The sequence below is a fragment of the Cnephaeus nilssonii genome (assembly GCF_951640355.1).
Source record: "Cnephaeus nilssonii genome assembly, chromosome: X".
NCBI classification, from domain to species: Eukaryota; Metazoa; Chordata; class Mammalia; order Chiroptera; family Vespertilionidae; genus Cnephaeus; species Cnephaeus nilssonii.
Genome location: NC_137071.1, coordinates 41,144,644 through 41,161,773, shown reverse-complemented (window position 1 = coordinate 41,161,773; position 17,130 = coordinate 41,144,644). Strand labels below are relative to the sequence as shown.

The 17,130-nt window shown below is 43.4% G+C and overlaps 1 protein-coding gene across 1 annotated transcript in view; it reads right to left on the bottom strand.

Moving 5' to 3' along the window:
- Positions 1–17,130, bottom strand: part of ABCB7 (ATP binding cassette subfamily B member 7) — a 170,911-nt gene that overhangs the window by 43,659 nt on the left and 110,122 nt on the right. Inside the window, exons 4-5 of the mRNA XM_079764771.1 lie at positions 2,666–2,798; positions 1,071–1,339 (exon numbers count right to left, since the gene is read on the bottom strand). Of these exons, the coding sequence (XP_079620897.1) occupies positions 1,071–1,339; positions 2,666–2,798 (402 nt within the window). The remainder of the gene's footprint in view (positions 1–1,070; positions 1,340–2,665; positions 2,799–17,130) is intronic.

Below are 17,130 nucleotides of genomic sequence, written 5' to 3'. Positions count from 1 at the left end.
ATAGTCACTGTTCTTGTCAAATAGTTTATAATATACAATAACAAATTTTAGTCAAAAGATTTTAAAAAATATGTTGGTGAACAAATGAATAATTATTTGGGGAAGAAAGAAAATACCTTAGAAAATCTACTTTAGGTAACAAGGGAAGAAAGCCAAACTGCACCAGCCACACTGATGCTACTGTCAAATGTTGATAATAATAGTGCAAAGTTCCATGAAAGGAATAATATATACTGTATATACATTTTGATTTAAAAATATGAAATTGTCTAAAATATCATGAATGGTGAATAGAAACCAAGATAATCTAAAGCATATCAGTCTAAAGTTCTCTACAAAAATCTCTGCTAACAAAAATCGCAAGCACCAGCTAAATTATTGATCAATGTGTAGAATTGAACAGCTCTTTAAAATAACAACATAGCCGAAACCGGTTTGGCTCAGTGGATAGAGCGTTGGCCTGTGGACTGAAAGGTCCCAGGTTCGATTCCGGTCAAGGGCATGTACCTTGGTTGCGGGCACATCCCCAGTAGGGGGTGTGCAAGAGGCAGCTGATCGATGTTTCTCTATCATCGATGTTTCTAACTGTCTATCCCTCTCTCTTCCTCTCTGTAATAAAATCAATAAAATATATTTAAAAAATAAAAAATAAAATAAAATAAAATAACAACATAAGCCCAGCTGGTATGGCTCAGGAGTTGAGTGTCAACTTATTAACCAGGAGGGTTTGGTTTGATTCCCAGTCAGGGCACATGCCTGAGTTGTGGGCTCAATCCCCAGTAGGGGGTGTGTAGGACGCAGCCAATCAATGATTCTCTCTCATCATTTATGTTTTTATCTCTCTCTCCCTTTCCCTTCCTCTCTGAAATCAAATTAAAAAAATAACAACATAATAAAGATTTTGGACAGTCCCTTGAAGCTTGTAGTAAATAACTTAATATACTGCATAATCCTCTAGCACCATGGTATTGTGCTTTCAAACCATGGACACACAATACCATAATAGCTTCAAGTACTAAATAGCTACTAATGAGAATGTAAAAGCTTGTTATGAAAACTGTTTTACTTACCAAAACACCACTGACAAGAGTGACCTCAAACATAATGGGAAGAAGATTAAATACTAAAGCACTCAGAACAAAACTGATACCCCTTGTCCCTCTGTCGATAGCCTTCGATAAAGCTCCTGTCTGTCTGCTGAGGTGGAAAGCCAGATCCAGGTTGTGAAGATGGAGAAATACATTTTTGGCTATTCTTCGTATTGAATTTTGGGCTACCTTGCCAAATACTGCATTACGAACTTCATTAAAAAAGGCAGCTCCGGCTCTTGATACACCATCTAACAATACAGTCAAAAGAAAAAATGGGGCATAAAAACATTAGAATCATAGGAATGTAAAAATGATAAAGGCTCAGAAAGTATTTGTACAATGAATGAATACATCACTGAATACTTACACTAAAAGGAATCTAAAAAGAATCTAGTCTAGTGAGTACCAATCTTTTCACCAACATGGATCCCTTTCAATGTTATTCTCCCTATATGCCCCAGGTGTTGAAAGATTTTTCTCCAACTAGGTATTTTTAATACACAACAGCCCATATGGCCTTATTGTGGATAAATACACAGTATCTGTTGAGCTTTTTGATCTGATTAAATTCCCCCAAATAACAAGTGATGAAATTGAGATACTGAAAAATCAACTTCATGGAATAAAGCAGGGATGTGGAATGTCCGGCCTGGGAACACATAGGCCCACAAAATCATTTGGTCTGGTCCTCCCAAGGCATTAGGGGTGAGTTAACTAAATGTTTGACCAAATATAGCAGGCGAATTTTTAAGTTGATAATTTTGTATGGCTTGCAGATGATGTTATAAATATCCAAATGGCCCTTGGCAGAAAAAAGGTTCCCAACCCCTGGACTAAAGCATGGCCCCATTCAAGTCTCCTAAGTCTCATAAAGTGTCCTTTTTAATGCATGGAGACACAAAGCATCATATTCTCTGCTTTACAAATTGTAGTTTTGTGTCATGGCTATTGGATATAATTTAATAAAGCAAAAGCATTAATGCACAACAATTAATCATTATTTAGCTATTTCCTATTTAACAGCTAATAAAAACAACATCAAGAAACTGCCCAGCCTGGTGTAGCTCAGCAGTTGAATGTCAACGTAGGAACCAAGAGGTCACTGGTTCGATTCCCAGTCAGGGCATAGGCCCAGGTTGCAGGCTCGATCCCCAGTGGGGGGTGGGCAGGAGGCAACCAATCAATGATTCTCTCTCATCATTGATGTTTCTATCTCTCCCTCTCCCTTCCTCTCTGAAATCAATAAAAATATATTTTTTTTAAAAAGAAGAAACTAACTTGCCTCACTCTTTAAATGTATCTTATAAGAAGTCTATTAGAAGTGGTTGCTATAATTTTAATGTCTCATTTCATATTATTGTTTTCTAGAACTTGGAGAATGAGACTATTATTAACAGAATTTTTTGAAAATATGATACAAATAATTGTTAAAACCACATATCAAAAAAATCTCACATAAAACAATATAAAACATGCTAAATTGTGTTTGTAATGAAAAGGTCATCTGCCCAAATATGATGAAACCGTATTGAAGAAAGTAAAAAACGGTAGACAGATCTAAGAATCACACATACAGCCAATCAGAACTGCCGTTGCCATGGTTGCAACTGTATTTGGTGCATCACTCAGGTTCAGCATGTTTCCCGACATCTGGTTGAGGTTGTCTACAGCATATTTAAACATGAAAGGAACCACAATATTCATGGCCTAAAAATATAAAAGCAGCAATTACCCATCATATGAAAATACGTATTTATAAAAGTATAACTACTTACCTTAAATTAATATTTATGGGAATCCTACATAATAAAAAGGTAGTATGTAAATTACCATCACTCCGCTACGCCCATGATTGGGCCAGCGGGAGACACAGGGGGCGGGACTCGGGGTGGCTGGGGTGGTGATTGGGCCGGCAGGACGCTGAGCTTGCGTTGCCAGCAGCGGCGCGAGCTCAGCGTCTGCGCCATGGCTGTGCTGCGGCACAGACAGGCCTCTGGGGCAGCGAGCCGGGCTTTTGGAGGTTTGGAGGCGGCACGGGTGGGCGGGCAGCGCGGCTCCCGGGGGAGGAGTCTGGCGGCAGTTGGGCCGCAGGAGCACGTGGCCGTGTCCCGGTGTCTGCAGAGGATGCGGGTTTCCACGAAGGCAGAGGAGGCGACGGCCCCAGCCTTCCTGGGCGGGAGGCTAAGGCAAGACCCTGGCCTGGGCTCCGGCTGCAGGAGGACCACGCCCCGCCCCGCCTCGCCCTAGGGGCCCAGGGACTTCGGAGCTGCCGGCCACCCTGGGTCCCGACCAGCGGACAGACAGCCTACATGTGCATGATTAAATCATGCACTGGGCCTCTAGTGTTTATATATTAAACCATTTCAAGTATTAGAATGATTTTCCCAGTTTATAAAGATAAAATCTTTGACATTAGAAGAGCTGTCATTTCAGGATTCCTACCTCAAACTGACCGCCATGTTAACATTAATTTATAAGCTACTAGAGGCCTGGTGCACAACATTTGTACACTTGTTGAGTATGTGTGGGGTGGGGAGGGGCACCTCAGCCCGGCCTGTGCCCTTTCGCAGTCCAGGAGCCCTCGGGGGATGTCCGACTGCAAGCCTAAGCCGCAGTTGGACATCCTTAGCACTGCCGTGGAGGCGGGGCGCTGCGTTCACCAGCCGTCAGCCTAGCTTGTGGCTGAGCGGTGCTCCCCCTGTGGGAGTGCACTGACCACCAGGGGGGCAGCTCCTGCGTTGTGTCTGTCCCCTGGTGGTCAGTGAGCATCACAGCGACTGGTCATTATGTCATTCAGTCGATTTGTATATTACACTTTTATTATACTAGAGGCCCGGTGAACGAAATTCATGCATGGGGGGAGCGGTGTCCCTCAGCCCAGCCTGCACCCTCTCCAATCTGGGACCCCTCGAGGGATGTCCGACTGCCCGTTTAGGCCTGATCCAGGTAGGATCGGGCCTAAACGGGCAGTCGGACATCCCTCTCACAATCCAGGACTGCTGGCTCCCAACTGCTCGCCTGCCTGCCTTCCTGATTGCCCCTAACTGCTTCTGCCTGACAGCCTGATCACCCCCTAACCACTCCCCTGCCAGCCTGCTTGATGCCTAACTGCTCCCCTGCCAGCCTGTTTGCCCCTAACTGTCCTCCCTGCAGGCCTGGTCACCCCTAACTACCCTCCCCTGCAGGCTTGATCTCCCCCAACTTCCCTCCCTTGCAGGCCTGGTCCCTCCCAACTGCCCTCCCCTGCAGTCTTGATCGCCCCCAACTGCCCTCCCTTGCAGGCCTGCAGGGTGTCCTGGATCAGGGTGGGGATTCCCTTGGGGCATGGGGCAGCCTGGGTGAGGGGCCTGTGGTGATCTGCAGGATGGCCACGCCCCACGGCGACCCAAGCGGATGCCCTGGGATTTATTTATCTTCTATAATTGAAACTTTGTAGCCTTGAGCGGAGGCCAAGGCAGGCCATGGCTGCAGAAGCTTGGCTTCCTCCATTGCCGGGGGCAACTCAAGCCTCCTGCTCTCTCCAGCTCCGTGGCTGCCACCATTTTTGTTGGGATTTATTTATCTTCTATAATTGAAACTTTGTAGCCTTGAGTGGAGGCCTGGGCTGGCCAGGGCAGGCAGAAAGCTTGCCTTCCTCCATTTCCTGGGAAATCCAAGCCCCCTGCTCTCTCCATGGCCGCAGCCATCTTGTTTGGGTTAATTGGCATACTCGCTTCTGATTGGCTGGTGGGCGTGGCTTGTGGGTGTACTGGAGGTACGGTCAATTTGCATATTACTCTTTTATTAGATAGGCTAGGATGTGCATTATTCAGATGCTCCTGCCTGATCATAAAATCATCCCTGATCATTCACTCAAAAAAGATATCTCCATTATCTGATATCCTACAGAGCTCATGGCACTTATGGCAAATTGCCTTGTAGTTATCTGTGTATATATTTTTCTTTCCTACTACATTCTTGGTGATCTGTATCATATTTCTCTTTCTGCCCTACCCATGTTGAATACAATGCTTTGTATATAAAAGGTATTTAATACATGCATATAAAATTATTCATTCCCCAAAATAATGGTAAAACTGAAATTTCACAGCAAAGAGGATTTCAAAAGCAAATAATTACTATTATGTATGGCTGATTCACCATTGGAAGACCAAATAACAGTGATAGACCTATTTTCCCCATAAAGATTCCTTTGCTCCAACATATACAAAATAATATCCACTGAATAACAAACTACCTTTCAAAACTAACCTATTTCTCCATGAGAATACCCCACAATATCTGAAAATTAGGAATATAATGCTTTCATATATTAAGGGCAAACATTCAATCATTCACATTTCTATGCAAAGTTATAGTATCAAAAGCAACAACTTTTAGAAACATGAAGTTGGTTAGACTGCCAAAGTTTTATTTGAAGAAATTAAATTCATATACATTAATGACATGTGAAAACAATTGTATAAGGGTTAATGAAAACAATGAAAACCCATATCATGTTAATAACCTCAGGTTCTTGCTTTTGCTTATAATGGTCTCCCACCTGATTTACCTCTCCAGACCTCTCCATTCTTCAAAACCTACTTTTAATCCCATTTCTATCATGATGCCTTCTCTAACAACCACAGCCCACTTGGCACTTACCATTTTCCAGCTTCTCTTTTTTGTAGATTATACCTCAATATATAATCATTTTTAGTATATATTTATCATTCACTTTGTCTATAGGTGCATGAATATACTACCATCTCAACCTCGGTGACTTTTTGTGGCAAAACAAACATTTTGTGAACAACAGCTATGTGAGTTGGATATGGTGCTAGGAACCGTTCAAAAATTGTTGAATGAGAGCTGAATGAAAACAATTCTATGAAATGGGTATTATGCCTACAATTGAGAAAACTCAGGTCTGGTAAGCAGCAGAACTGGGATTAAAATCCAGGTCAGACTTGAAATTCTATTATACCATAGCCATATTAGCAGCATATAAGGTAGAGACCATAATATTTTACTACTTTTGTACCCTAAAATGGATGCTCTCAAACAGCTATAGTTGTAAAATATGGTATAAGTAATTTGGATAAATTTGAGCAGATTCAGATTTTGCATATAATATAGCCACATCCCCACACTTGCATTTCAATATACTTGAGTGATAAATGAAGTGGTAATTACAGCTAGCAGAAAATTCTCATAACTCACAGCCTTACTATGTTGATACCTTAGTGTTAACTATAGAACTGTTTCCCCATTTTAAAATGTGTATTCATGTATGTGTGTGTGTGTGTGTGGTTTGAATCATGTTCTATGTAATGTTATCTCATGTTCAGATCTATGTCCACACTCAAGATAAAGAACTATCCCATCACCACAAAATAACTCCCTTGTACTACCTCTTTTATATTCACTCCCATTTCACCTTGCCTCAGCCCAGTCCCTGTCCTCTGGGAATCACCAATCTGTTCATAATCTCTATAGCTTAGTGATTTTGAGAATATTTATATACATGAAATAATAGTATGTAACTTTTTGAGATAGGCTTTTCACTCAGCGTAATGTCCTTGAGGTTCACTGAGGATGATGCATGTATCAAGAACTTATCATCGAAAGGAGAAACCAAGATGGCGGCATAGGTAAACACCTGAACTTGTTGCCTCGCACAACCACTTCAAAACTACAACTAAAAGACAAAACGGACACCATCCAGAACCACAGGAAGGCTGGCTGAGGGAAATTCTACAACTAGAAGAAAAGAGAAAAGCACACTGAGACTCAGAGGTGGTGCGGAAAGTGTGGAGGTACGGAGGTGCGCGTGCGGAAATGGGCTGGCAACTGAAGACACAGTTTTCTTTTTCAATTGGAAGGGAGACACAAGCTCCTGACTGCTCTGAACTCCAGTTCCGGGCAAGAATCTGGGGACCCAGACTCATACGGGGGGAAACTGAACTGTCTGGCATTGGGCCAGAACATAAGGGCGGCATTCTCTCAGAGGTGCTTCCAGCAATTACTGCAGGACACTGAGACCTGGGGGCTCTTAGGGCAGGGCTGATGGTCAGCCATTGCTGTTTGCTCCACCCTGTTGATTCCCTGAGACCCCGCCACAGCAATTTACAACCCCACCCCAGCTGTGCGCAGAGGCTTTTGCATATGAATGGCCTGGCCCTTTGCAATCTAAAATTATCTAACAAACTGCAGCTGGGTCAAAGAGCCCCAGAACTTCCAAAAGAAGGCCAAAGGCTCCACAGCAGCTGGCATTGCTTCACAGCTGGGCCTCATCTGGGCACCTCCAAACCACAACAAAGAAGAGGAATCTGCAGATCTCTCCGTAGCTCCTACTGGGGGGCCTCAGGCAGTGGATGACTTTGCACCTCCTTGGAGATGCAAGAGTCAGTGTACCCAGTGGTCAGAGTGGGACCATCCAGATTACAACTCCTCAGATCCATAAGGAACACACTTAGGGGGCAGACTCAGTGAGCACCAAAGCCCCACTGAAGCAAGCCTTGCCTCATAAGGGTGTCTCCAGCACATAAGTTCTCCCATCGTGGACACAACTGATTCTCACAGCCAATTGGCCTGGAGGTCAATTCCTCCCAGAGATACCAACAACAGTCAAGGCTTAACTACAACAAGACTGTGCACACAGCCCACAAAGGGATGCACCAAGAGTGTCCACCTCAGGTAATTGAGGAGGCTGAGCCACTGGGCTCTATAGGACACCTAGCACACAAAGCCACTCCATCAACACAGGGAAGCAGCCAAAATGTGGAGACAAAGAAACAGGTCACAAATGAAAGAAATGGAGGAAAGCAAACTACTGGATATAGAGTTCAAAACCATAGTTATAAGGTTATTCAAGAATCTTCTAGAAACCGCCAATAAATTTAGTGAGACCCTCGAGGATATGAAAAAGGACCAACTAGAAATTAAACATACACTGACTAAAATAAAGAATAATACACAGAGATCCAACAGCAGACTAGAGGATCACAAGAATCAAGTCAAAGATTTGAAACATGAAGAAGCAAAAAACACCCAACCGGAAAAGAAAGAAGAATCCAAAAATATGAAGATAGTGTAAGGAATCTCTGGGACAACTTCAAGCATACCAACATCCAAATTATGGGGGTGCCAGAAGAAGAGAGAGATCAAGATATTGAAAACCTATTTGAAGAAATAATGATAGAAAACTTCCCCTACCTGGTGAAAGAAATAAACTGACAAGTCCAGGATGCGCAGAGAACCCCAAACAAAAGGAATCCAAAGAGGACCACACGAAGACACATCATAATTAAAATGCCAAGAGCAAAAGTCAAAGAGAGAATATTAAAAGCAGCAAGAAAAAAGTTAGTTACCTACAAGGGAGTACGCATACGATTGTGACTGATTTCTCAACAGAAACTATGCAGGCCAGAAGGGAGTGGCAAGAAATATTCAAAGTGATGAATAGCAAGAACCTACAACCAAGATTACTCTACCCAGCAAAGCTTTTATTCAGAATTGAAGGTCAGATAAAGAGCTTCACAGATAAGAAAAAGCTAAAGGAGTTCATCACTGCCAAACCAGTATTCTATGAAATGCTGAAGGGTATTCTTTAAGAAGAGTAAAAAGAAGAAAAAGGTAAAGATAAAAATTATGAACAACAAATACATATCTATCAACAAGTGAATCTAGAAATCAAGTGAATAAAAAATCTGATGAACAGAATATAAACTGATGAATATAACAGAATCAGGGGGAGGACTGACAATTCTCAGGGGGAAGGGGGTGTGGGGAGTGTGGGAAGAGACTGGACAAAAACCGTACACCTATGGATAAGGACAGTGGGGAGGGGGGGGTAAGGGCAGAGGGTGGGGTGGGAACCATGTGGAGGGGATCTATGAGAGGAAAAAAAGAGATAACCTGAACAATAAAGATTAAACATAAAAAAGAATGTATCATCCTATATAATAAAACCCTAATATGCAAATCAACCGAACAGTGGAACGACTGGTCGCTATGATGAGCATTGACCACCAGGGGGAGTGCCGTTCAGCCAGAAGCTGGGCTCATGCCTGGGGAGTGCAGCAACCATGGCGGAAGCCTCTCCTGCCTCCACTGCAGGCGGGTGGTAAAGACCGAGGGGTCCCAGACTGCGAGAGCCCTGGACTGCGAGAGGGATATCTGACTGCCGGCTTAGACATCCGCTGAGGGGTCCGGGACTGCAAGAGGGCACAGGCTGGGCTGAGGATCCCCACCCCCTCCACCCGGTGCATGAATTTTGTGCACTGGTCCTCTAATATAACAACAGTTTTCAGTGCAATTGCTAAGTAATATGGTAAGTTTACATTGACTTTTTAAGAAAATTCCATACTCTTTCAGAGTGGCTGTACCATTTTACATTCCCACAGTAAAGTGTGAATGATCCAGTTCATCCGCATCCTTATCAACTTTTGGTATCATCACTTTTAAAAAATTTGAAACAATTTTAATAGGTATAGAATTATATCTCACTAGAGGCCCGGTGCACGAAATTCCATATTCTGCCATATTCTGCACTCTGTCACGGTGGGGTGGGGGGGAGGGGTGTTCCTCAGCACGGCCTGCACCCTCTCCAAGAATCTGGGACCCCTTGAAGGATGTCCTGCTGCCGGTTTACAGGGATCGGGCCTAAACTGGCAGTCAGACATCCCTCTCACAATCCGGGACTTCTGGATCCAGCCGCTCACCTGCCTGCCTGCATGCCTGATTGCCCCTAACCACTCTGCCTGCCAGCCTGCTTGCCCCCAACTGCCCCCCGCCCTGTTCGCCCCCAAATGTCCCCCCCCAGCCTGATCACCCCCAACTGCCCCCTCTGCTAGCCTGCTCGCCCCCGTCTTCCCTCCCCACTGGCCTGCTCACCCCCAACTGCCCCCCTGCTGGCCTGCTCACTCCAAACTGCCCCCCGCTGTCCTGATCACCTCCAACTGACCCCCACTGATGGCCTGCTCACTTCCAACTGGCCCCCCTGCTGGTCTGCTTACCCCCAACGGCCCCTGCCATCCCATCCTGGCCTGATCACTCCCCGGGAGACCCAAGGTCCCAGCCCCTCCTTTTTTTCTTTTTCTTTTTTTTTTTTTTCAGCGCCTCCTTAAGTGGAGGCTAGGGCCGGCTGGAAGCAAGTATCTAGGATTTATTTATCTTCTATAATTGAAACTTTGTAGCCTTGAGTGGAGGCCAGGGCTGGCCAGGGCGGGTGGGAAGCTTGGCTTCCTCCATCCCAGGAGGCAACCCAAGCCTCCTGCTTGCTCCAGCTCCGTGGCCACTGCCATTTTTGTTGGGATTTATTTATCTTCTATGTGGCCGCTGCCATTTTTGTTGGGATTTATTTATCTTCTATAATTGAAATTTTGTAGCCTTGAGTGGAGGCTAGGGCTGGCCAGGGCGGGCAGGAAACTTGGCTTCCTCCATCGCCAAGGCAACCCAAACCTCTTGCTTGCTCCAGCTCCGTGGCTGGCTGCCATCTTGGTTGGGTTAATTTGCATACTCACTCCTGATTGGCTGGTGGGCGTGGCTTGTGGGTGTAGCAGAGTAATGGTTAATTTGCATGTTTCTCTTTTATTAGTGTAGATTGTAGTTTTAATTTGTGTTTCCTTAAGGATAAGGAGGTTGAACCTCTTTTCATCAGCAGGAGGTGACAGAGTGCAGAATATGGCAGTGTCGGCTGTGGCGGGATGGTGGAGCAGATGAGCAGGGGTACCAGACCAAGGCAGGGCACCGGTCACTGTCATCAGAGTGAGCCTCTGGTAGTTATTGAAAATTCTTTGCTCCTGTGCATCGCAGTCCTGCCTGGCATTCGCACCTGCTGCTGGCACCAGCCCCGCTCACACCTGCAGCCAGCGTCAGAGCTGCTGCTTGCACCCACTGCCAGCACTCAGCACTGGTCCCAATTGCTTAGTGCCATCAGCTGGTGCAAGTGGCAGCTGCCGGCCGTGATCGCCCATGAGGGCTTCTCCACCATCCCCTGCTCCTGAGGGGTGATCAGGTCAGCAGCCGCCCCTTGCACCCGCTGATGGTGCCGACCCTGCTCACACCGGCTGCTGGCGCTGGCCCCAATCGCTCTGCGCCTTCAGCGCATAGGAGCAGTGACAGCAGGAGCGGGGCTGCTGGCAGACGGGACAAGGGCTGAGGCAGGTGGGCCTGTGAGGGGTGTGGAGGATGGGCATCACAGCCCACAGTTCCTTTCAAGGTGCATGAATTCGTGCACTGGGTCCCTAGTAATCCATAAAATAAAATAAAATGATAAACTGCAACCTATCAAAATTAAAAACTTTTGTTCTGTAAGACACTATGAAGGGAATTTAAAAAACAAGCTTATAGACTTGGAGGAAATAAGGACAGGTATCTTCCACTTTCTGAATGTCTGCATTATGCCACCTCACTTTTATGAAAGACCTATATTAGTACCTGTTTTCACCAACTGAAAAAAATCCTAAGAGGATTTTCACTTTTATGAAAAAAGCTGTTACAGTACTAATGTAGATCTTTCATAAAACCAAGTGGCATAATGAGAACTTTTGGACAGCAGAGGATATTCTTCGCTTTATGCCATTCTGACTTACAAAAGGTTTCATAGAAATGCTCTACTTTGGGATAGTGAGGGAACCTGTACATAAATAACTCACAAAATTCAATAGGAAAAACAACAGCCCAACTAAAACATGGACAAAACACTTGAACAGACACTTCAAAGTGAATATATGAATGACAACTAAGCACATGCCAAGATATTCAACACCATTAACATTAGGGAAATGCATATTGAAACCATAGGTAGTACTATATACCTGACAAGACCAAATGTTGGCACAGAAGTGAAGTAACTGAAACTTTCATATATTGCTGGTGGGAAGACAAAAACAGTGATTTTGGAAGAGAGTTTAGCAGTTTCTTACAGTTAAAAATACATTTACCCAGCAATCTCTTTTAGGTATTTATCCCAGGGAAATGAAAATTCAGGTTCACAAAAAAAAAAAAAATGTACCTGAGTGTTTATAGCAACTCTAGTTATAATTGCCAAAGGGTGGAAAGAAACCAAATATCCAACAGTAGGTGAATGCATAAACAAACACTAGTACATCCATAATTTGGAATACTACTAGGCAATAAAAAAGAACTACTAATATATTCAATGATTGGGATGCACAACACAAACATTATGTTGAGTGACAGAAGCCAGATCAAAAGGTAAACATACTATATGATTCTATTTATATCAGTGGTCGCCAACCGGTGGCCCATGAGGTCCGAAAGGTTGGCAACTGCTGATTTATATGGTATTCGCAAAATGATAAAACTATAGTGGTAGAAGATAAATTAATGGCATCTAGCAGCTAGGGGTCTAGAGAGTGTATGTCTACAAATGGGTTACAGAAAGGACACGATGGCACATTTCCATATCCTGACAGAGGTAAACCTACCCTGAGTGGCCAGATTACTCTGATCTCTGAACGCATAACAATCTGGCCACTAAGTGTATATCCTATATAATAAAAGGCTAATATGCAAATTATCCCCTTGACCAGGAGTTCGACCAGCAGGCAGTCCGGCCAACTGCCCATGTCCCCTCCCCCTGGTCAGGCTGGCCGGACCCCACCCATGCACTAATTCATACACCGGGCCTCTAACACACACACACACACACACACACACACACACACACACACACACACTGAGTGGCCAGATTATTATGCGTTCAGAGATCATCATAATCTGGCCACTCAGTGTATATAATAAAAGGCTAATATGCAAATAGACCAAATGGCAGAACACCCAAACAACTGCAACCAGTCGCTATGATGTACACTGAACACCATCACCAGTCACAATTTGATGCAAAAAATACTTTCTTGCCATTGAAGCAACATTTTACTCATGACTTTTCGATTTTCCATTTGTCTTTCCTTCAGTTGATGTGGCACCCATTTTCCTTCCTTTAAAATCTTTCCCATTGCATGTAAATGATCAGAAATTGTTTGCTGAGCAACGTTTAATCTTCCTGCAAATTGTTTTTTGAGTTTGACACGCATCTTCATCTAAATAATGCTTGTAATTGTTGGTCTTCAAACTTTTTCAATTGACCTGGACCTTCTTTGTCTTTCACAATGAAATCATCACTTTTAAAGCATTTAAACCAGCATTCACAAGTATCTTGAGATGGAGCATGTTCACCATAAGCTTCCCAAAGTATACGATAACTTTCAGCAGCACTTTTATTTAAAATAAAGTAATGAATTAAAACTTCCCGCAAATGCTCTTTTTTTGGCACAAAATTTGACTTTTTTTTTTTAATTTAATAAATCTTTATTGTTCAGGTTACAATTGTTTCTCCATTTTCCCCACCATATCTCCCCACCACCCAGTTCTCACCCCCCCCTGCACTTACCTCCCCACCGCTGTCCTTATCCATAGGTGTATAATTTTTGTCCAGTCTCTTCCCGTACCCCCCAGACACCCCTTTCCCCCTGAGAATTATCAATCCACTCCCATTCTATGCCTCTGATTCTATTATATTCACCAGTTTTTTCTGTTCCTCAGATTTTTAATTCACTTGACTTTTAGATTCACTTGTTGATAGATATGTATTTGTTGTTCATAATTTTTATCTTTACCTTTTTCTTCTTCTTCCTCTTCTTAAAGAATACCCTTCAGCATTTCATAGAATACTGGTTTGGCAGTGATGAACTCCTTTAGCTTTTTCTTATCTGTGAAGCTCTTTATCTGACCTTCAATTCTGAATGAAAGCTTTGCTGGGTAGAGTAATCTTGGTTGTAGGTTCTTGCTATTCATCACTTTGAATATTTCTTGCCACTCCCGTCTGTCCTGCATAGTTTCTGTTGAGAAGTCAGCAGACATTCGTATGGGTGCTCCCTTGTAGGTAACTAACTGTTTTTCTCTTGCTGCTTGTAAGATTCTGTCTTTGTCTTTTGACCTTGGCATTTTAATTATGATGTGTCTTGATGTGGTCTTTTTGGATTCCTTTTGTTTGGGGTTCTGTGTGCTTCCTGGACTTGTAAGTCTATTTCTTTCATCAGGTGGGGGAAGTTTTCTGTCATTATTTCTTCAAATAGGTTTTCAGCATCTTGCTCTCTCTCTTCTTCTGGTACCCCCATAATTCTTATGTTGGTATGCTTGAAGTTGTCCCAGAGGCTTCTTACACTATCTTCAACTTTCTGAATTCTCTTCTCTTCTTGCTTCTCTAGAGGAGTGTCCTTTGCCTCTTTGTATTCCAAATCTTTGAGTTGATTCTTGCATTCCTCTACTCTGCTGTTGGGTCTCTGTATAATATTTTTTATTTCAGTCAGTGTATGTTTAATTTCTATTTGGTCCTTTTTTCATATCCTCGAGGGTCTCATTAAATGTATCAGCCTTTTCCATGAAATTCTTGAAAAACCTTATAACCGTGGTTTTGAACTCTATGTCAAGTCGTTTGTTCTCCTCCATTTCTTTCGTTTGGGATCTGTTTCCTTGCCTCCTCATTTTCGCTTCTTCCCTGAGTTGGTTGGGCAGCTTTGTGTACTAGGTGTCTTATTGGTTCAACGGGACAGCCTACCAGTTACCTGAGGTGGACACTCTTGGTGTACTCCTTTGTGTACTGTGTGTATAGCCTTGTTTTAGTTAAGTCTTGATTGTTGTTGGTGTCACTGGGAGGAAATGACCTCCAGGCCAACTGGCTGTGAGGGCCCGCTGTGTCTATAACGGGAGAATTGCTGTGCAGGAGACACGTTTATGGGGCAGGACTTGTTCCAGTGGGGCTTTGGTGCTCACTGAGTCTGCCTCTTGAATGTGTCCCTTATGAGAGTGGTTGAAATCTGGTGTCGTCTCACACCGACCACTAGATACACTAGTGTTTGGATTTCCAATGGGGTGCAGGTCAGCTACTGTCTGAGGCCCCCCAGCAGGAGCTACAGCAAGAACTAGTTTTCTCCTCTTTGCTTGGGCGGTTTTGGAGCCGTCTGACTGGAACTGCAGTTAATTTGGTTATGCTGCCACAGAACAGGCCATTTATATGCAAAAGCCGCTGTGTGGAGCCTGGGTGGGTTTGTAGAAGTGCGGGGCGGGGTCTCAGGGCAGGGTGGGGCGGGGTCTCAGGCCGTCACTAGGCTAGGGCGTGGCAAATGGCGATGGCTGCTGTCAGCTGTCTCTGCCTTTCCGCATTTCCAAGTCCCTGCATCCCTCGCTCCAGCGAAGTAAACACTGATTGCTGGGCGCACCTCTGCAAAAAGTCACTCTCACTTTCCGCCCCGATGGCCAAGAGTCCAGCTTCTCCCCGTAGGCGTCTGGGTCCCCTGCATGTCCCCAGAAACTGGATTTCAGAGCGATCGGGAGCTTGTCTCCCTTCGGGTTGAAGAAAAGCCGTGCGTCCAGTCGCCCACCACCAGCCCGATTCTCGCGCCTCCGTACCTCAGCTTTTCAACGTTTGTGCTCCTTTCTCTCCTTAGTTGTAAATCTACCACTCAGCCCGCTTTCCTGTGGTTCTGGGTGTTAGATGTTTTGTCTTTTAGTTGTATTTTTGAAATTGTTGTGCGAGGCGGCAGTTTAGTTGTTTAACTTTGCTGCCATCTTGGTTCCCTGATATTTTTAAGTGTAAAAATACCTATGATGTTAACACCTTCAGAAAATTTGATATATGAAGTTTTGAAGCTTGCTGTCAATACAACAAAATAGTATACATATCAAATCGCATATATATCAACATACGTGTAACTCCATCTATTGAAAAAAATCTGTATTAACTGGTACACCTGGTATCTCTCATGAAATAGGTTTTTAAAATCCTCACCAAATCCAATAATGCATAAAAATAATTACACAACATGACCAAGTGGATTTTATTTTAGGCATGCATGGCTGGTTTAACATTTGAAAATCAATTAGTCATGCACTGCATAACAACATTTCAGTCAGCGATGGATGGCACATATGATAATCGTCCTGTAACATTATAATTGAGCTGAAAATTTCCTACTGCCTAGAGACATCATAGCCATCATAACACAAAGAGCAAAGATTGCAAAATCAACAAGGCTGTGATAGAGATGATAAACTTGAACCTAGTCTGTGGATGATGACATTGAGGAACTCCTAGAGGTGCAGATGAGGAATTGTAGGAATAGGAACAGGAATGCAGAGCTGAAGAAGAAGCAAGAGAAAAGGAAACTAGAGAAGGAATAGAAGGACCCCCAAGAAAATTTACAACGTAGAGTTTAGCAACATGCTCCTTAAAACGTTTGAAAATATGGACCCTGATTATGAAAGATTTTCATTAAAAGAGAGGAATGTTCATGGTGCATTATGTGCTTACATGCAAATCTATAATGAAAAAAAAATAAATCAAGCAAACCACCATGGTTATATTCCTGAAGAGTGACACCTCCTCTAAATGAGCCCCAGGGAGTTCCATCAGGAGGTGTTCCAGAAGGTACCATTATCACAGAAGATGACAACTCCATGTGTGTTACTGCTCCTGAAGACCTTCTAGTGAGATAAGATGTGGAGGTAGAAGACAGTGATACTGATGACCCTGACCCCATGTCAGCCTAAGCTAATGTGTGTGTTTGTGCCTTTTTATCAAAAAAGTAAATATAAAACTTATAGAATAAAGATATAAAGAAAATATTTTTGTATATCTATACTGTGTGTCTGTTTTTTTAATTAAATTTATTGGGGTAAAATTGGTAAATAACATTACATAAATTTCAGGTAGGTAACTTTATAATACAACATATGTGAACTATCATGAGTTCACTACCTAAAACCTAATCTTCTGTCACCATATACTAGTATCTGAGCCCTTTTACATTTTTCCCCCTCTACCCCTATTCCCCTTTCCCTCTGTAACCACCATTCTGTTGCATCTTTGAATTTGCTTTTTGTTGCTTTATTGTTTTAAATCTCACATATGAGTGAAATCATACTGTTCTTGTACTTTTCCATCAGATAAATTTCGTTTAGCATAACACTCTCAAGATCCATCCCTGTTGTTGCAAAAGGCAATATTTCATCTTGACGGCTGAGATGTATT